Here is a 22,422-nt window from a genome sequence, read left to right as displayed (position 1 = left end):
AGGTGGCCGTTGCTTGTTTCAAGAAGGTAAACTAGTGGCGGCCAGGGAGTTTAGCCTGTCTAATCCCCCCTCATTTGTGTCTAATCACAAGTTGTAATTCGATCTCTTTCCTGTGTCACATGACTGCCATGGCAGAGATGGCAGATAAGCTCATTTGAAAGCAATGTGTTAACAATATGTCTGCTATCATGAATCAGGAAGTAGAAACAGTGCAGATTAATTTTAGGATTTGTATCAGCTGTAACAAAGAAATGTTTTTTTTTTATAGTTTTTTTGCTGTTATGTATCTTTTAGAGCAGAGAGGACATTCTGAATTCAGGTCCGCTTAAAGCTAATTCTGATGTCATTTCCTCTCTTACTCTTTTTTTTTTCTCCTAGACTAGAATTTGTAAACATGTGAGCACCGCAAGATCAGATTTCAGCACTAGCTTCACACTGAACTGCCCTCAGCCAATCACTGAGGAGCAGGAAATGTGGGAGGGGTAATGACAAGCTTCCTTCCCGTCAGCAATGTACCAAATAGGGGCAGGTTGACTGATTTATTACAGCAGAAACATCTCTGATTAGATTGGAGTGCTTGCAATGCAGGGTGAGGTTCCAGGCTTCATAATGAACACGGTGTAGTGGGCAAATGGAATTTGATTTTGTGGCTGATAATCCTAAATTTAAGCTCAATACCCGTTAGCAGTAATTGTTGCCTTAAACGATTTTTCGGAATCATTTTGTGTGTATATTTTCAGCGAGCCCTACAGATACACCATAGTGGACTCCCATCTGAGCTGTGTGTTCTGTCGCATGGAGAGGACGAATGAGCAGCAGGTCGCTTTGCGGACTTCAATAGTATAACTGTATCGGAGTAGCAAGAGTGAGTCAGGAGTGAGGTGAAGGGAGGAGGGACCAAGTCGCAAGCCAACACCAATGTCTATTGACTGCCTCCCTCGCTTATAAAGTTCCCTGATGGTTAGTCACCCTCCCCTATACAGTTACCTAGTGTCTAGTGGTCCTCCTCCCTCCCCCATAAAGTTCCCTGGTTTCTAGTGGCCTTCCTCCCTCCCCTATGCAGTTCCCTGGTGTCTAGTGGCCTCCCTCCCCTATGCAGTTTCCTGGTGTCTAGTGGCTCCCCTCCCTCCCCTATACAGTTCTCTGGAGTTTAGTGGTCTTCCTCACTCCCCTATATAGTTACCTAGTGTCCACTTGCCCTCCTCCCTCCCCCATAAAGTTCCCTGATGTCTAGTGGCCTTCCTCCTTACTTTATACTGTTCCTGGTGTCTAGTGCCCCCTATACAGTTACCTGGTGTCTAATGGCCCTCCTCCCTCCCCTACACAGTTCCCTGATGTTTAGTGCCTCCTCCCTCCTCTATACAGTTATCTGGTGTCTAGTGGACCTTCCTCCCTACCCTATACAGTTCCCTGGTGTCTAGTGGACCTTCTTCCCTACCCTATACAGTTCCCTAGTGTCTAGTGGACCTTCCTCCCTACCCTATACAGTTCCTGGTGTCTAGTGGATCTCCCTCCCTACCCTATACAGTTCCCTGTTGTCTAGTGGCCTATACAGTTCCCTTGTGTACAGCCCAAACCCCCCTTATGATTTCCCCAGTGATCTAGGTATTTACCTCTAATATAGCTTCCTTGGAGGTTTATAGTGGGCCAAACATAATTCAAAGTGGGGAAACCACTTGGGGACCAAATTTGATGTCTCTGAGGGACAAATTTGGCTTGCTGGCCGGAGTTTGACATGTAAGCTCTGGATGCATAAGCAAGAGGTTCAAAAACAACGATGTCAGATAAGAAGATTCTAAAGACTAGCGTGTCTATACAGCGTAAGCATATCAGCCCGAAGGCTTGATGTAACACTGCGTCATGCAAAGCTAAGTCTTGCCCCATTCGCTGCTTCCTCCTTTAATTAACGCTTCTGCAGAAAAAGAACAAAAATAACAGTTCGCACTAGAATCTCCCTCTGTGCCACTAGCTGCTGCTGCTCATAGGCTGCAAGTCAGTGTTTTTTTCTTCATCGCCAGCCTTCCCGCTGATACTGCTTCAGAGGAATACATCAGCAGCACCACACATGCCAGTCTGATGCTTATGAAATAAACAGCCATCCAAGAAGATGTAGAATCATTTCTGCCCTTAGCAAAACACAGCATCTACATTTAGGGCTTGATTCACAAAGCGGTTCTAACCTAGTTAGCACGCCTAAAGACTTTGGGCGTGATAAGTAGGGTGCTAACTAGGTTAGCACCGTTTTGACAATAAGAGCGCGCGCATAGCACGGTGCGCACGAAATGTCGCACATCGCATTGGATGCGCCTATAAGGTTGCATAGGGTGCGACCTTAACGTCGCATGGTGCGACGTTAAGGTCGTACCCCATGTGACCTTATAAGCACATCCGATGCGCGGTTATCGTTTCGTGCTTGCAGCACTTTGCGCGCGAGTTGATTTTATCACGCCTAAACTGAGTTTAGGCGTGAAGGGGGACTTTTCACAAGCGTGCTAACAGTTAGCACTGCTTTGTGAATCAAGCCCTTAGTGTTCATTTGGACCCCTTTTCTGGTTGCTAAATGGAGATGATGACTTTATGAAATTTAAAGGGGCAAGAAAAAAAATGATCCTGAAAAATCTGAAAAAGAGAACATTTTTAAATCACTGGAGATGTTATGCTGTAAACCAGTGAAAGGGTAAATTAACTAGACTAAAAACTGAAATTCAGTGCTATCTGTCTGCAATCTATTTAGGTTTTGTGCATAGGCAGCTTAGGCCACAGCATACAGTGACATGCAGGTATGTAGTGACACTAACAGTGGCCTGTAGTGTCTGCTCCCAGCCATCACTGAAGGTCAGCTGGAGGCAAGGGCAGCTGGTCATCTTGGAAAACCTAAAACATTTGTCTCCTGAGGCACTATGTAAAAAGATGGGCATTAGTGCTCCCATTAGCAAAACACACCATTCACATTTAATATGTAAATTTGGACCCCTTTCTGGTGGGGGGTCCTTGCTAAACGGAGATGTGTTGTGTTCAGTAATCACAGAGGCAAGATAACTGAAACTAGGTTTATTTACAGGATTCACCAGCATTCTACACAAGCCAGGGCATAACAGGAACCAATGACCACCCAACAGTATAGATAATCTTATCCAGTATTAAAAGTAGAACAGTGCCATCTACAGGCCAAATGTATGAACACCACAAGACAAGAAAAAAATGATTGTGTAAAATCAAATAATGAGAACATTCTCAAATCACTGTAGATGTTGTGTTGTAAACCAGAGGAAGGGTAAATTGACTGTAGATTTTAGTCTGCAATTCAGTACTCTCTGTCTGCAATCTTTTCAGGTTTTGTGCATAGGTGACTTAGGCCACAACATAAAGTAGTATGCAGTGACAGTGACCTGTAGTGACTTCTCCCAGCCATCACTGCAGGTTAGCTGGAAGCAAGGGCAGCTGGTCAAGCCAACCAGTAGAAGAACAATTATAATACCTAATGTAATAAAACAGCCAGGCTTAGTGGCCTTTAACCAACTGATGGGTGCTAGGCTGAATGGGATGTTTAAGTTTGTATTTATATCCAGACATGCTCCCCAGCCAGCCTAGCACCACCCCCAACTCCTCAACCAGCCTTTTAGCCATCCCCGCCTCCCAAGCCAGCCTAGTACCCATTCCCAGCCAGTCTAGCACCCATCTCCAGCTCCCCAGGCAGCCTAGCATCCATCCCCAGCCAGCCTAGCACCACCCCCAACTCCTCAACCAGCCTTTTACCCATCCCCGACTCCCAAGCCAGCCTAGTACCCATTCCCAGCCAGCCTAGCACCCATCTCCAGCTCCCCAGGCAGCCTAGCATCCATCCCCAGCCAGCCTAGCACCACCCCCAACTCCTCAACCAGCCTTTTACCCACCCCCAGTTCCCCAGCCAGTCTAGCACCCATCCCCGGCTCTGCAGCCAGCCTAGCACCCATCTCCAGCTCCCCAGCCAGCCTAGCATCCATCCCTAGCCAGCCTAGCACCCATCCCCAGCTCTTCGCCATTCTTGTACCCATCCCCGGCCAGCCTAGCACCCATCCCCAGCAAGCCTAGCACCCATCTCCAGCTCCCCAGCCAGCCTAGCACCCATCCCCGGCTCTGTAGCCAGCCTAGCACCCAGCTCCCCAGCCAGCCTAGCATCTATCCCCAGCCAGCCTAGCATTCATCCCCAGCTCCCCAGCCATCCTAGTACCCATCCCCGGCTCCCCAGCCAGCCTCCCACCCATCCCCAGCCAGCCTAGCACCCATCCCCAGCTCCTCAGCCAACTGTCAACTGTACCAGGTTAGAGGCTTGTGCCATTAACCGTGCAAGAATGGCAGCATTGCAAATACTCCCCTTGAAAATCAATAGGTGAATTTTGATTGGCTTTTGTAGGCTCCACCCACTTTTCTGATAATTAATGCCAGTCACCCTGACCAGCTGTGCAAAGTTTGAGAACCCTACCATTAACAGTGTAAGAATGGCTGCCATTTACATTTTCCCGGCGAAATTTGTATTTGTCTCCGCCCACTTTTTGGTTATGGTAATAAAAAGTATCCTGTATGTTATTCCAGGTAATGTACTATGTGTGTGCCAAATTTCATTCAAATCCGTTCAGCTATTTTTGCGTGATCGAGTAACAAACATCCAAACTTTCCCAATTATAATATTAGTAGTGCCGACATCTTCCGCATCGTTGTATATTGTCTTATCACTAGCTGTCCCTCAAAAGGGACTCACAGCCTAATCCCTACCATAGCCATATGTCTGTGTATGTATCGTGTAGTGTATGTATCCTAGTCTAGGGCCAACATAGGGGGAAGCCAATTAACTTATCTGTATGTTTTTGGGATGCGGGAGGAAACCAGAGTGCTCAGAAGAAACCCACACAGACACGGGGAGAACATACAAACTCCTTGCAGATAGTGCCCTGGCTGGGATTCCATGTGGGGACCCAGTGCTGTAAGGCGACAGCCCTAATCACTACGCCACTTTTTATTATAGGTTTAAGTCCAGCTCTAGCCAAAGCCATACTTTGAAAGCCCTTTTCACAGCTATACTCTCCCCTGCCGCTCCCACGTTGCAGTGGCTGTTAGTCTCTATGAGACGGGCTACACTACCCGCTGTGCAACACGATGCAATGGAAGTACTTCGGACGACACAGAGGAGACCCAGGCTCTGCAGTGTGGTATAAGTCATAACGCTAGACGGTGCAATTACATTGGGGTCAATGGCATCGCAACAATCTATTTAGATTGTTGCCGACGGGGTGCAGCACGCATGTGTTGATCAGACACAATTCAGTGACGTACTTCCTGTCCAGCAGAAGATATGTCATTGAGTGGGAGAAGGGTGGCTACACAAGTCACCCTGTTGGTGCTGTCTGCCTCAGGGTGTATGAAATAGTAAATGATGCAGTGCGATTGTCCTGCCCCGGGCTCTCCTGCCGCAGGACAATCGCACCACACCAAGGGCTTGATTCACTAAACCGTGATAACTCATATCACGGCCATTTTCACGTGCATTTTCGTGTTTGCACAAGATCACAAATTATCATGCGCAATTGCAAATTTTTGCATGATAATTCTCGACCGCTCGCAAACGCCAAAATGCGTGCGAAAACGGCCGTGATATGAGTTATCACAGTTTAGTGAATCAAACCCCATGTGTGAAACCAGCCTTACCCATACCAGGCTGTAGCACAGTGTTGATGCGATTGTAGCACAGTGTTGTCTGGGGCCTTTGACTTTTTTGCTATAGTCCTCTACTACCAATCATAAGGTGCAAGCACGATTATATACGGTAGTTAGAGGTATACGTAAAGGCCAGAGCTCTTGAATTTAGTGTTTGTGAACAGTGGAGGCAGATGTAAATCTAGAACTGAGCGAGAGAGCTCATGGCAAAGGCCATGCATTTCTACAGCCATTTACATTGTCTTCTCTTTAATGCCCAGTTTACATGGGCAACTGCCAGCAGAGTATTTAACCAATGCCAAACGCTTTGTTGCTCGGTTGCAGAAAAGTGTTTGGCATCGGTTTGCATTGGTTCCCGTTGTCCCTTCGTCACGTTGGGAGCCCCATAGGGGCCTGGAACCACCTAACGCAATTGCCGCTGCAAGCTACACTCAGCTTCTCAATTTCAGTCAACCGCGATGACATGCAAACGATGGTAAACGCATTGAGGTAAATGCTGCTATTCCTCCGAATCCGTGTTCAATCCTGATGGTAAACGACTTGCACGGCTGAGGGCAGTCATCCATGTGAATCAGCCGTAAGTAACTATATATGACAATTTTTCAACAGCCATGAGCTGCTAGTTGTATGCTGCTTGGTATTGGGCCAACTAAAAATGTTAGGAAGTGCATTTGATTGGTTTGTGATTTATTTATATGATAGTGTTTTTATTGAGATTTTTTACTACGTTATGCAATGTGCTTTGTATTTCTCAAACCTGTTTCTGATTCCTTCAACCTTTTCCAGGTTCGGAGAACGAAGTCACTCAAGTCAACCGTTGCTTGGACGCCGCCAAAGCCTGCAACGTGGACACCACGTGCCAGAAACTACGGACGGAGTACGTTGCCTTGTGTATAAAGACCATAACACGGACTGACTCATGCAATCGCTCCAAATGCCACAAGGCTTTGAGGAAGTTCTTTGACCGTGTCCCTCCGGAGTACACCAATGAGCTGCTCTTCTGCCCCTGTGAGGACATGGCCTGTGCCGAACGGAGGAGGCAAACCATCGTCCCAGCCTGTTCCTACGAATCAAAAGAGAAGCCAAACTGCTTGACCCCGCTGGATGCCTGCAAGAACGATTACGTCTGCAGGTATCAGGTTTTGCCATTTGTATGAGAGTTTCACGTCTGCTTTCCTTGTTTCCTTACGGTAGTGGTGTGACTTTGGATCTTGTTAGGCCGTATAATGCATTCACGAGGCTCTCTCAGGTATAGCGGATGGTTTCAGCATTCAGCTAAACATGAAATATACGATCTTTGACGTTCTTGAGGTCGCCAAGTCTATTTTCCAGATGTTGTAGAGTAAACCTCGCGACCCTTGAGACTGCTACTTGCAAAAGATAGATTTCTTTAGAAAATACCCCCCAAAAAAAAATCCCACCCACAAAGCTCAATATTTGTGTCTGAAGTTTTCCTTCTCTAAAAAAAATCTGACGTTTTCCTTCTCAAAAAAGAAGGTATTTGCAATTATTTAGGTTGGAGTGAACATATGGGGCTTGATTCACTATTCGGTGCTAACCCAGTTAGCACGCCCAAAGGCTTTGGGCATGCTAACTAGGGTGGTAAGTACTTAGCACCAAGAAAAGTGAATCAGCTCGCGAGCAAAGCACCACGATGCGAAAGGTCGCATCACGGTGTGATGAAAACGGCGTACCCGATGCAACTATAAGAGCGCATTGGGTGCGACCTTAACGTCGCATAGGGACTTTGCGCGTGAGCGCTAGTTAGCGCACATAAAGTGCACCGCTTGGTGAATCAAGCCCATGATGTCTCCCACAATGCATCACTGGTGAATAGGTGAATATGCAAATCCTTCCCTTTGTTGTCCCTGATAGCTAAACACGCCTCCAGAACCGCTGGAATGCAATGATGTGTCAGGGGAACTTCAGCCTAAAGAAACATACTGTCATTAAGTTACATAAGTTATGTTAATTAAAATAGATAGGTAATATAGTCTCTTACCCACCCTGTTTTAAAAAAAACAGGCAAATGTTTGTGATTTCATGGGGGCAGCCATCATTTTTGTTGAAAGGAGGAGCATGAGACACAGTTCCAACTTTCCTGTGTCCTGATCAGGCTTCAAATCTCAAATTCAAAATAAAAAATAAAAAAACAAATTTGCGCCAAAACAGCAGAATGAGAACCACAACATCAGAAATCCCATCATGCTTTGCACAGCATCAGGGGAAAAATGCCCGGGCAATTTTCTTCTGTGCAGCTAAAAATGAACCTTGGGTAAGAAAAACAAAGTTCTGATGCTGCGAAACTGTTAAAGAAACACCAGGCCTTTTCAGTGCTGCTGAGTAGATTTTTAGTCTTGAGGTTCACTTAAATCGTACAGAGCCACAATAATTCTGAATGCATACAGACTGTTTCAGATTGGTTAGTCCTCATCAGTGCAAGGCATGGATTAATGTGGCTCTATAGCGGTAGGACTTGAAACACCTAGGAGTGTCTAAGGGGCTACAAGAGATCAAAAAGCCTTCTTACTAAAATACTATGCAAAACAAAACATTTTGCTTCTCAGAATGGGTATGTCACTGCAGCACCTTTTGTTGGTTACTTGCATCAGATTTCACTTTCTTTTGTCCTCCCAACTCCCTTCCTGCCCTCTTACTGCTGCCCTACTCCACTTCTACTAAACTGATACCAGTGTGATCTGAATTTTAAAACGTATCGTTTATTCTGAAGCAAAACGCTAAGTTTTAAAATTCAGACCGCACGGGTCCTCCCTGTCATCATTAGTTCGCCTTCATTTACACTTTACATTTGACCTGAACTCTTAATCAGGGAACAAGGGAAACAGAGAGAAATGCAACCTGTGTATTTTTAGAGAGAAGAGCCTGTCTAATTCCCACCCATCTTCAAGTAATCACAAGTTTAATTTGATCTCTCAGCCGTGTCAGCACATACATTTGTCAGTACTCGGCAGACACAGCTAATATGTAAACACAGTATGTTAACCCTTTGTCTGCTTTCATGAAAGCAGGAAGTAGACACACTGCAGATTTATTGTAGGAGTTCTGTAAGCTGTCACAAATAAATGTTTTTCTTTGAAGGTTATTATGCTGTTGCTTATCTTTTAGAGCAGAGAGGAAGTTCTGAGTTCAGGTTTGCTTTAAAGAGACACTGAAGCGAAAAAAATAATATGATATAATGAATTGGTTGCGTAGTACGGATAATTACTAGAACATTAGTAGCAAAGAAGATATTCTCATATTTTTATTTTCAGTTATATAGTTGTTTTTTTTTATAACATTGCATCATTCTCTAATATTTGCAGTTTACAAACTACTCAGCATTCTGAATGATTTCACAGAGCAGGCTAGTGAACTTTTGAACTGTCCCCTGGAGAGAAAAAGAAATTACAGCGACTGACACTTGAGATAATAAGCTTCAGAAGACAGAGCTCTCTGCCACTTTGAAAGTCGTGGAGCTCAATGGCTCTTTTGCATAGATACCAACTGGAGTTTCTTAACTCTTCCAGTACTGGAAACAATATTAGACTTATGTCTCTGCTCCTAATGTTTTATTTCTAGCTGTACTATGCATACAAATTATTATATCATCATTTTTTTTTTTCGCTTCAGTGTCTCTTTAAGCCATCAGGCCTTCAGCTCTCCAGGGGCTTGTGAACCACAAGTCCCAGCACAAAGATACCAAAAGGGGCCCATACACTGGTCGATTTCAGCCATCAATTGATCGATCAATTCTATAGAATCGATTAATCAAAAATCGACTCTATCAAATCTATTGATCGATTTGTGGCTGATTTCAATTGATTTTCGATCGATTTGATCTATCTGACAGGATGGAATATCTAGGTCGATCTGCTGCTGGCAGCAGATCAATGGCCCATAGAGTTGCATTGGATTTAATAGTCCAATAATGCATTTATATCGATTTCCAATAGATTTATTTCTGAAATCTATTGGAAATCTGTTTCTAGTGTGCGGCACCCATCAGATAGATTCCTGTCAGATTCGACTTGACGGGCATCTGACAGAAATCTATCTGATTGTTGAATCTGCTTCAAATCTATAAGTGTATGGCCACCTTAAATCAAATTTGGAGCTATACATCAGCTGGAAAGACAGAGATTGTAATTTGCCAATGAAGAGGAACACTGTATTCTTTTAATTATAAATAACTACTTGACATTTAATGCTCTCGTGGGATTCTCAGAAGGTCCTTGAGCTGAGCTGTAATGAACGCTGACAGAAAGACACAACTATTCTCCTAATGGCAGCAGTCATGAGTGATTGTGTGACAAGTACTACAGGCACCCAGTCAATATCCATTGTGGAAGATGTCATAGATCTCTAGACGGCAGGTGAGGGGAGAATGGAGAGAGCAGTGGCTGTGAAATGCAGCTGAGCCTTCCATCACTAGAGAAATGCAGCTATTGCAAGTGGAGGAGATGAGCCAGGAAACAAACTACTTGGAGCCTGATGGCACCTTATGAGGCTGCCTGAGCGCTGCGTGAAGAAATATATAACCTCAATTGTCAAATACAGATCTTAAAAGTATTATCTGCACTCCCTGTGCAGCCGTGTAAAGTGACATAACGTGTAACATTCAGTGCTGCTGATTCAGTTCAGCGTGCGGAGAATGCCAAACTTATATAGTGGAAATCTCACTAAAACTTTGTTTTATTGACTTTTTTGGTGTTGGCAAGAGTCGGGACTCAAGTCTTTATTGCCCCCCAGCGGTTTGGATTGAATGCACAGCACCCGACAATCTGCACCGCACATTATAGCTGCAGTGCAACCAAAGAAATAAAAAAAAAACACTATCTACAGTAGTTGCCCACAGTATAGGTAGCCAGGTATAGATGCCCACAGTATAGATAGCCAGGCTTAGTTGGCCACAATATAGTTTAGCCAGGTAGGTGCCCCAGTATAGAAATCCAAGTATAGGTGCCCCAAGTATAGGAAGCCAATTATAGTTGACCCCAGTAGTATAGGTATTCAGTATAGTTGTCCTCAGTATAGGTAGCCAAGTATAGGCGTCCCCAGTATAGGTAGCCAGTATAGTTGTCCCCATTATAGGTAGCCAGTATAGTTGCCCCCATTATAGGTATCCAGTATAGGTATCCCCAGTATAGGTAGCCAGTATAGTTGCCCCAGTATAGGTATCCAGTATAGTTGCCCCCAGTATAGGTAGCCAGTATAGTTGCCCCCAGTATAGGTAGCCAGTATAGTTGCCCCCAGTATAGGTAGCCAGTATAGTTGCCCCCAGTATAGGTACCCCCAGTATAGGTAGCCAGTATAGTTGGCCCAGTATAGGTAGCCAGTGTACTGTTGCCCACAGTATAGGTTAGCCAGGTATGTGCCCCTGGTAGGTAGCCAGCCAGCTCAACACAATAACACACTGGCTGGCTGGCTGGCTGCAAGTCTCTGATCAACAACCTGCTCACCCTGAGGCAGTCGGCCATCCTCCATTCTTCCTCAGTCAGGATAGCAGTGCCACCTCCTCCCTTCTACTGTGCAAGTCAAATGAAACACTGCTGCTCTCCTGCCTCCCCCTCCTCACTCACTGTCTGACTCCTCACACAGCACAACAAGCTGCCTTTCCCCAATGATGACCTCTTCACCTCGCTTGCTCTGACTGCATGCTGTAAATGTAAACACACAGTACAAGCATGGTGCCCCTGTAATCCCTGCACCTGATCTGGCAGCATCCTCTATCTCAGCCCCTTACTGGGTCATTTTAAAGGTAGAGCATTGTACCATGTTAGTCATCAGTAAAAGAATCAGGGCAAGAATCAGTAATTGAGTCTAACAAAGGCTTAACAATAAAAACAGCATTTCAATAAGCATTTCAGTGTTATCAGATCAGCAACAGTAAATGTGGCGATCCTATACACATACCTCCCAACTGTCCCTCTTTTGGAGCGTCAGTCCCTCTTTGGGAACCCAATCCCTCTGTCCCTCTTTCTTCCTAATTTCTTTCAGGACTGATGTACAATTCTATGTAAATATATGGGTTTTATTTACTGAAAAATGTGTATAAAGGGGCACTATGGTGAAAAAATGTACAATTTAAGGTACATGTAAACATATACAAGTAAGAAGTACATTTTTCCCAGAGTAAAATGAGTCATAAATTACTTTTCTCCTCTGTTGCTGTCATTTGCAGTAGGGAGTAGAAATCTGACATTACTAACAGGTTTTGAACTAGCCCATCTCCTCATGGAGATTCTCAGCATGGCCTTTATTCTATATAAATACATTCTCTGAAAATGATTTATACAAATATACTGGAGAGCCTCCCTGCTCGCTGCACAGTTTTTTGGCAGTTGGATGGAACAACCACCATTTACTAAGTGCTTTTGAAAATAAAGTAAATCGTGAGAACCCCCCATGAGGAGATAAACTATAAACTTTTGTCTAAAACCTGTCGGTTCTGTCAGATTTCTACAGCCTACTGTAAGTGACAGCAACATAGTAGAAAAGTAATTTATGTCTCATTTTACTCTGTGAAAAACGTATTTCTTATTTGTATGTATTTACTTGTACTTTAAATTTTACACTTTTTCGCCATAGTGCCCCTTTAATTGACTCTAAACTTTATTCCCATCCATTAAATTGATATTTTTCTTAGTTTCAAATGTTAAAATATTAAGGAAAAATAACCAAGATAGAAAATACCAGTGTAGTTTCAATTATAAAACAACATATTTTTCTTATGAAATGCTTATGTTGTGCGTGACTAGGGGTGTGATGGGGGTGTGATAAGGGGTGTGGCAGGGGCGTGGCTTAAGTGTCCCTCTTTCTTATCTCAAAAAGTTGGGAGGTATGTATACAGTAGTTCAGCCTCATATTGAGGGTACCGGGTTACAATTTTCTTATCAGCTAGTTGATGCCTTTTGATAGCTGAGCAATAGGTCTCTGATTACAGCAGAGCAGATAGGGAGATGAACACTGCTCTGGCTGCCTTCAGCTCTGCTACTTCACTACTGAGGGACTCTAACAATAAATACAATCATTTTTAAACTGAAAGGAAACATACACACATATACACAAGTCATTAATGCCTGGTACACATGCCTGGTACACACCATGCAATTTTTCATCAGATTGATGGGTTGAATCAATTTTGTTATAGAAGTGATCAGAAAATTAATCAGAAAAACAATTGGAAATCAGATCGGACCTGTTTGAAATTATCAATTAAACCCAAACTGACGGGAAATTGCACTGTATGTACCAGTTTCCTCCTGCAAACCAGTGATAGCTAGTCAGGGTGTTGGACAGAATGATATTAGGTAAGGGTGGGGAGGTTGGTGGTAGCGGTCTTTAGTGTTGGAAAGTATAAATTCAGCCCTGGCTGCTGGGAACAGGTGTGTGTTGGGGGGGGGGGGGGTTCTGCTGGTCAGGGGGTGGCTGGTGGCAGTGGGCCTCGGATGGAAAAAATGATAAATCTGGCTGTGACATTTACACCTCCTTTTGGTAGTTGGTACATCCCTGGCCTTTGATAGTGCTCCTGTAGCTCAAGAGAAGGCAGAAGTAGGTGGGGCCTCGCCCTGTTGAACTGAACCTGGAATAGACAACCGGGTCTGTAGCAGAGCAGGATCATCCACAAGGCAACCTAGGCAGGTGCCTGGGGCCCAGTGGGTGTCAAGGGGCCCAACTGCCACTTTCTCTGACCCTTCCCCTCTGTTAGAACCATAAGGAGGAATCAAAGCCTTGCCTTACCCTGCCTAGGGCCCTATTTTATCATGATTCGTCTCTGGTCAGTAGTAACATCCTTTGAATGTCTGTTTAGAAGGTGCTTCTACTTCTCTTTCTGTTCAGCAGTATGAAGTGAGTGAGGACAACCTTGGCTCATTGTATGTGACCTTGGAGTTCAGCTTGCATCAGCCAAGCTAGTTTATAAATGCTGAAAAATCCCTGACAGGTTCCCTTAAGCAGTGAATATTTATGGGAGACAAATCTCCTGCAGGAAAGTAAGTTCATACATCCGCCTTGTTTTATCTCTGACTCTCGGCTCACTTGCCTGAAAACCCCATTAAGAAAGTTTATATATCTCTGTTCCATCAGCGGCATTACAAGTTCACCCGTGTCGCCTAGAAGTGTATAAATCACTTTCCTCCCCATAATATCTCTTACAAAAGTTATATTTCCTGGCGGATCATTTCTGCGGCGCAGGAATATTTTTATATATAAGAAATGTATCAGTTCAACCCAAAAATATATACCGTATATTATGGCTAATGTGTGCCGTCCAACATCCAGAGCCTTTCATGTGGGGCTCATATATACTATAGAATATTTATTATAATTGTAATATAATTTAATTGTAATTATAATTTATTTTAATTATATAACATGGGTGTGTGTTTACTAAACGATTTAGGCCTCCTTTCCACGAACTGTTGATAGGCAGTGAAATGCCTCTCAAACTCTCTCAACTGCTCACTGCTGCCTGGTAACTGCTTCTTGCTGCATGATAACTGCTCACTGCTGCCTGGTAACTGCTTCTTGCTGCATGATAACTGCTCACTGCTGCCTGGTAACTGCTTCTTGCTGCATGATAACTGCACACTGCTGCCTGGTAACTGCTTCTTGCTGCATGATAACTGCTCACTGCTGCCTGGTAACTGCTTCTTGCTGCATGATAACTGCACACTGCTGCCTGGTAACTGCTTCTTGCTGCATGATAACTGCTCACTGCTGCCTGGTAACTGCTTCTTGCTGCATGATAACTGCACACTGCTGCCTGGTAACTGCTTCTTGCTGCATGATAACTGCACACTGCTGCCTGGTAACTGCTTGCTGAGCACACAACTCAACAGTTCGTGGAAAGGAGGCCTTAATGTTATACATTTACTCACCCTGCTCATTTTTCACCTCACTTATAAGGAAAACTAATTCTGGAGATAAAACATGTAATTCACTTTTACTCCTGAGTTTTCTCCAAGGTAATATTTTCACAACTTGTCATAAAACATCTTTTAAGCCACTAGCAAGCAAAAAGATACTCAAAATAAATTTGATAGTACTTATTCACCAGCTTTTGGGTACTTTTACAATTGTAAAATGCTGAAAATTAAGTTTAAAGGGTCACTTAAGTCACACAAAAAAAAGTTTTACTCACCTGGGGCTTCCATCAGTCCCCCGCAGCTGTCCAATGCCCTCGCAGCCTCGCTCCGATCCTCCTGCCCCCGCCGGCGGCTACTTCCGGTTTCGGCGACGGGGCAGTTAATTCTTTCCTTAGTTTTCTCAGATAATTTTTCATCTTCTATTTAAAATAATTTTTCAGCACTTTGTGATTGAAAAGGTACCAAAAAGTAGTTGAAACATTACTCTAAATTATTTTGCTTGTTTTCTTGCCTGTTGGTGGTTTAAAAGACATTTTATAAAAAGTTTAAAAATATCACTTAGGAGAAAACTCAGGGAAAAAAAGTAATTTACATATGGCTCGGCTCATAGGTCCATATGCAATAAATTTTTTCACCTGCGTTATCTCCTTGGAGATAATTTTCATCTTCTCTTGAAACTAACTTTTCAGCATTTTACAATTAAAAAAAAGTACCTCAAAGTTATTGAAAAGTGTTATCAAATTTATTTTGAGTATTTTCTTGCTTGCTGGTGACTTAAAGAGAATCTGTACTGTAAAATTCTTACAATAAAAAGCATACCTTTTTATTCATTATGTTCTCCTGGGCCCCTCTGTGCTGTTTCTGCCACTCCCTGCTGCAATCCTGGCTTGTAATTGCCATTTTTATGCAGTGTTTACAAACAAAAGACATAGCAAGTGATAGGCTGAGAGTAGCTCAGTGTGTGAGTCATACAGCGTGTGCAGGGGGCCTGGAGAGGGTGTGTATAGCTTCTATCCAATCACAAGCAGCACAGCACATTCCAGCCTGACTGCCTCAGCCTGACAGAGCCGACAGAGCAGAGAAGATTAGCTCATATAACAGAGATAACACAGCCACTGTGCAACTAGGAAAGGCTGCAGTTAGACAGAGCACATTAGAACAGGCATAGGAACTTATAGGATAGAAGAAATAAGGATGTAAATTTTGTTACAGAGTCTCTTTAAAAGACATTTTATGACAAGCTGTGAAAATATCCCCTAGGAGAAAAAGTGATTTGCATATGGCCCATGGAGAGATGATTCATGCGTTAAGACAAATAAGGATAGATTATTTAGGAGATATATCAACAAGAGAATATCATTCATTAGATAAATCAAATAAGGGCTTATATGCCATTAACTATTTCTCCAGAGTTTTCTCCTAGGTGGTGATATGTTCACATCTTGTTTATCAGAATCAGAATAGGTTTTATTCGCCAAGCACAACTCAAAGTCGTACCCGGAATTGGGGTTGGCACAGAAGATTTAAAAACAGCTCAGGAGGGAAGACAAATTGCTATGACAGATTAAGAACTATAGACTAATACAGAACAGACATAATAAACAAATCATTATTGTCCGTGCAGAGCTGGGCGGCTAAACACTGTGATGCTGGAGGCTGGGGCCTCCATTCTAGCAGAGCAGTCGTTCTGACCGCAGGCCTAGGGCGGGAGCCATTTAATAGAGTTCAGAAGGTTGACAGCCGAGGGAAAGAAAGTGTTCTTGTGCCTAGCTGTCTTGGTGGATATGACCCGAAGTCTCTTCCCCAGTAGGAGCCAGCTAAAGTAGCGGTGGCCTAGGTGTGAGGGATCACTTGCAATTCTTTGAGCCCTGGAACGCAGTCTGGAGTAGAAGAGGCAGTCAAGCGGGGGGAGGGGTTTCCCTATGATTCTCTCTGCTGACCTGATGACTCTCTGTAGCTTGTATCTGTCGCTGCACGAGGAGCCAGCGTACCATACCAGTATGGATGAGCAGATAACAGATTCTATTGTAGCAATATAGAAGTTAGACATAAGCTCCTGGGCCGTCCCGAACTTTCTCAGTTGACGTAAGAAGAAAAGTCTTTGTTGTGCCTTCCTCTGTAAGGTGACAGTGTGGGCATGCCAGCACAGGTCTCTGGAGATGTGGGTTCCCGAGGAGGCGGACACAGGGTACCCTTACGACCTCAGTGCCATCGATGAAGATAGGAGGCAGTGTTGGTGGATGCTTCCTGAAGTCTATGATCATCTCCACAGTTTTGGCCGTGTTGAGGATCAGATTGTTTTCCTTGCACCATAGGCAGATGTTGTCAACTTGCTGCCGATAGGCCTGCTCATCGTTCTTGGTTATGAGGCCTACGATGGTGGTATCATCAGCAAACTTGATGACCTTAACCAAGTCAGCTGATGACCTGCAATTATTGGTGTAGAGGGAGAACAGCATCGGGGATAGGACACAGCCCTGTGGGGCACCTGTGTTGGTTACCCTTGGTTGAGAGGAGATCTTGTCCAACTTGACAATTTGGGATCTGTTGGTCAGGAAGTCCGTGATCCAACGTTGCAGTGTCGGGTGGACTTCGAGTGCCGCCAGGTCGTTCTGGAGAATGCTGGGGCAGATTGTATTAAACGCCGAGCTGAAATCCAGTAGGAGGATTCTGGCATACGAGTCTGGTTTGTCTAGGTGATCATTGATGAGCTCAAGGCAGATATTGATAGCATCATCAGTGGACCTGTTTGGCCTGTATGCAAACTGAAACGGATCCAGCCGGGGCATCATGGAGTGCTTGAGGTCTGCCAGAACCACCCTTTCCAGGTTCTATAAAAGGCCTTTTTAACTTTTTTAAATTATAAACAAGAAAATATTGAAAATAATGTGGACAGTACTATTTTACCTACTTTTTAGTACTTTTATAAAAAAAAAAAAAAAAAAAAAACCTTTATTCAGATGCATACAAAATAAAATACATACATTATAAAATAGGGTATCATTATAAGTCAAGTATCTAGATATGTTAATCATTGCATAAGGATAGAGCATGGTCAGTAGTAATGACTTTGCATTTTTAAAATCAGTTATCTCAGAAACTACAAGGTCTTTTTTTGAAAAAGTATTTTTTGACTTGTTCCCAATATAGCATATGTAGCAATTTTGTAGACGAATTTGACTCGGATTTTATCCGTGATTGCCTGTAAAATCCGTAGGGTATTGTACCGTGTTAGACATCAGTAAAAACAAGAAGTTTTAAATCAGGATGATACCATTTATTGGCTAACTAAAAATGAATAAAAATAAGCAAGCTTTCGGCCTTGCACCCTTCGTCGGGCTTACCTGTAAAGCCTATTGCTGGACTGATCAAATTTCTTTCTCACTCATAATTATTTCACTTTTGGACAGGACCTCTATTTACAGCAGATGGGCGTGGCAATGGGTTCGCGATTCGCACCACAGTATGCAAATCTATTCATGGCCAAAATCGAAGAGGTATACCTCAATGCATGTGGCATAAAACCCATGGCCTACTTCCGCTTCATTGATGATATTTTAATCATCTGGTCCGCAAGTGAGGATGATCTTCTCCAGTTCCACAGGAACTTCAATGCCTTCCATCCTACAATCAAATTGAAACTTACCTACTCTCACACAGAGATTAACTTTCTGGACACCACCATATACATCAGGGGTAAGAACATACAAACCTCTGTGTATCGCAAACCTACAGACCGTCCCATATACCTAAGATATGACAGTTTTCATCCCAAGCCCATTAAGAACTCTATAATTTTCAGCCAAGCTATAAGGTACAACACTTTCATTAAACAAGGTTACAGTCCTCCTATGGCTGAGGCCCAAATCAGGAAAGCCAGCATCATCCCCAGGACTGAACTCCTGAAATATAAGCAAAACCAGAAAGAGGAACGTGTCCCTTTGGCTGTCATCAACAACCCACACCTGGAAATCTTAAGGAGGATTGCTAAGGAACTTCACCCCGTTTTACACAAGGATCACAGACTGAGAACGATATTCCCTAAACCTCCACTCTTGTCATATCGGCAACCACACAATCTAAAACAGATGATTGTCAGGAGTTCTTTGAATAGGCCTCAACAAAATGGAACATCACCCTGCCGACAAAAAATATGTGGGACCTGCAGACACATTTACTCCACTGACAGGGTAACGATACCAGGTTCACAACAGGAGTACAGAGTACAAGGTACATTTTCCTGTGGTTCCACCAATCTGGTATATCTGATCATGTGTGCTAAATGCCCCAATGTTCTGTGCGTGGGAGAAACTGGAAAAACTCTGTGCAAACGTATGAATGGACACAGACACACTATGAATGATACCAAATCTGGACTCCCAGTGGCTACACACTTTCGATCCAACGGACACAGCATGGATGCTCTTCGTGTCACTGCCCTGAAGGGTGGCTTCAAAACGTCAAATGATCGATTAATAGCAGAAACAAAATTTATAAATTGGTTCAAAGCTGTGCAGAACTGTTTGAATAAGGACAACAATTTTTTATATTGGTATGAGACTGATGATATTTAAACTTTCTCAGCCATTATAGCTGAACTTGTGAACTAAGAATTTACGATACCTCTGGGTCAATCCTAATCCCAGGTCTGTGAGCATGGCGTAAACAAGGATCCTTATCTTAGCTAATAACCTCTAACCCAGGGGTCTCAAACTCAATTTACCTGGGGGGCCGCAGGAGGCAAAGTCAGGATGAGGCTGGGCCGCATAAGGAATTTCACAATTGCGGCGCATTGCCGCCTCTGCCCGCCCTTCTCACTTTTCCTTCACAGAGAGGGGCGGGGAGAGGCGGCGATCCGTGCGGCGATTGACGTCAGGAGGGGCAGAGCTGAAGCTGAAAGCTCTGCCCCTTCCAGGAAATGCGGGCGGCTTGCCCCCCGGGTGATTTGGGGGCTCTGCAGCCCTCGTTTAGCAGCAGGGATGTGGCGGATTACTTGGGAGCACTGAAGCGGACTATAAGGAAGCTTTTGCTGGCGAGGGCCACAAAATATTGTATCGAGGGCCGCAAATGGCCCGCGGGCCGCGAGTTTGAGACCCCTGATCTAACCCCATTCAGATGGTCTGTTTGAATTAAGGCATCTTAATGAGATGTATTTATGCTTGAAAAAAATATCTGTTTTCCCTTTTGATGTTGCATGTATATAAGCTGTCTGTACCACCAGCCTGCAAACTTACAGGATATAAGCCCGACGAAGGCTACATGGCCGAAAGCTTGGTTATTTTTATTCATTTTAGTTAGCCAATAAATGGTATCATCCTGATTTAAAACTTCTTGCCTGTAAAATCCGGGATCGCATGATTGTGATCCGGATTTGCCTTTAATGTTAATAGCAAAGCTCCCATACATGCTACAATCACCAAAATTGCATGGATTATAAGGGTGATCAGTGGTTACAACTTAAAAAAATTTTTTGCAAAAAGACCTTACGGTTTTTGAGAAAATCAAATTTAAATTTTCCAATGAAAAAGTATTGGTGATTAAATACCGCCAAACCCCGCCGACTTTAGCAGTTAATATCAAAGCCCCCTTACATGCTATAACCAGTTCGGCCTTTCTGGACGAGCTTTCTCATCCAGAAAGGCACTGCTCGCCGCTAGCCCCCGATCAGTGAATGGGAATATAATTCCCATTCACCGATCTAACTTCCCCGCAGAAATACAGACTCTTTCTATCCAGAGAGCGTGGTATTTCTGCCCCCCAGGAAACAACTCCCCTGCATTTAAGTTCCTGGATGCGAGATCGTTCGCATCCAGGACTTTTCTCACTGTGGCCATCTTGTGTCTAAATAGTAAACTGCACCCACACACAGTTTTAATTAAATAATTACATTATCTTACATTTAAAATTAGCAATTTCCCTCCCACACCAAAAATTACCCACATACACTTTTCATTTTAAAAAAAATAAAAAAAATACAATTAAAAAAAAAAAAAAAACCTCATAAATAGTTACCCAAGGGTCTGAACTTTTTAAATATGCATGTCAAGAAAGTATGTTATTATATTATTTAACCACTTCAGGACCACAGTCTTTTCGCCCCTTAAGGACCAGAGCCTTTTTCTCCATTCAGACCACTGCAGCTTTCACGGTTTATTGCTCGGTCATACAACCTACCACCTAAATGAATTTTACCTCCTTTTCTTGTCACTAATACAGCTTTCTTTTGATGCTATTTGATTGCTGCTGCGAGTTTTACTTTTTATTATATTCATCAAAAAAGACATGAATTTTGTCAAAAAAATGACTTTTTTAACTTTCTGTGCTGACATTTTTCAAATAAAGTAAAATTTCCTATACATTTGAGCGCGAAAGTTATTCTGCTACATGTCTTTGATAAAAAAAAAACATTCAGTGTATATTTATTGGATTGGGTAAAAGTTATAGCGTTTACAAACTATGGTGCCAAAAGTGAATTTTCCCATTTTCAAGCATCTCTGACTTTTCTGCGCACCTGTCATGTTTCATGAGGGGCTAAAATTCCAGGATAGTACAAATACCCCCCAAATGACCCCATTTTGGAAAGAAGACATCCCAAAGTATTCAGTGAGAGGCATGGTGAGTTCATAGAAGATTTTATTTTTTGTCACAAGTTAGCGGAAAATGACAGTTTGTGACAAAAAAAAAAAAAAAAAAAAGTTTCCATTTCTTCTAACTTGCGACAAAAAAAAATGAAATCTGCCACGGACTCACTATGCTCCTCTCTGAATACCTTGAAGTGTCTACTTTCCAGAATGGGGTCATTTGTGGGGTGTGTTTACTGTCCTGGCATTTGGGGGGTGCCTAATTGTAAGCACCCCTGTAAAGCCTAAAGATGCTCATTGGACTTTGGGCCCCTTAGCGCAGTTAGGCCGCAAAAAAGTGCCACACATGTGGTATTGCCGTACTCAGGAAAAGTAGTATAATGTGTTTTGGGGTGTATTTTTACACATACACATGCTGGGTGGGAGAAATATCTCCGTAAATGACAATTTTTTTATTTTTTTTACACACAATTGTCTATTTATAGAGATATTTCTCCCACTCAGCATGGGTATGTGGAAAAATACACCCCAAAACACATTATACTACTTCTCCTGAGTACGGCGATACCACATGTGTGGCACTTTTTTGCACCCTAACTGCGCTAAGGGGCCCAAAGTCCAATGAGTACCTTTAGGATTTCACAGGTCATTTTGAGAAATTTCGTTTCAAGACTACTCCTCACGGTTTAGGGCCCCTAAAATGCCAGGACAGTATAGGAACCCCACAAATTACCCCATTTTAGAAAGAAGACACCCCAAGGTATTCCGTTAGATGTATGGTGAGTTCATAGAAGATTTTTTTTTTTTGTCACAAGTTAGCGGAAATTGATTGTAATTGTTTTTTTTTCACAAAGTGTCATTTTCCGCTAACTTGTGACAAAAAATAAAATCTTCTATGAACTCGCCATTCTCCTAACGGAATACCTTGGGGTGTCTTCTTTCTAAAATGGAGTCATTTGTGGGGTTCCTATACTGCCCTGGCATTTTAGGGGCCCTAAACCGTGAGGAGTAGTCTTGAAACCAAATGTGGCAAAATGACCTGTGAAATCCTAAAGGTACTCATTGGACTTTGGGCCCCTTAGCGCACTTAGGGTGCAAAAAAGTGCCACACATGTGGTACCGCCGTACTCAGGAGAAGTAGTATAATGTGTTTTGGGGTGTATTTTTACACATACCCATGCTGGGTGGGAGAAATATCTCTGTAAATGACAATTATTTGATTTTTTTTACACACAATTGTCCATTTACAGAGAGATTTCTCCCACCCAGCATGGGTATGTATA

General features: G+C 43.3%; 1 protein-coding gene across 1 annotated transcript in view; it reads left to right on the top strand.

The window, feature by feature from the left end:
- Positions 1–22,422, top strand: part of GFRA4 (GDNF family receptor alpha 4) — a 733,069-nt gene that overhangs the window by 661,155 nt on the left and 49,492 nt on the right. The window contains exon 5 of the mRNA XM_068274699.1: positions 6,478–6,823. Within this exon, the coding sequence (XP_068130800.1) occupies positions 6,478–6,823 (346 nt within the window). The remainder of the gene's footprint in view (positions 1–6,477; positions 6,824–22,422) is intronic.

Source organism: Hyperolius riggenbachi, chromosome 1, assembly GCF_040937935.1.
Source record: "Hyperolius riggenbachi isolate aHypRig1 chromosome 1, aHypRig1.pri, whole genome shotgun sequence".
Lineage (NCBI taxonomy): Eukaryota > Metazoa > Chordata > Amphibia > Anura > Hyperoliidae > Hyperolius > Hyperolius riggenbachi.
This window is presented reverse-complemented; position numbering and strand designations above follow the sequence as displayed.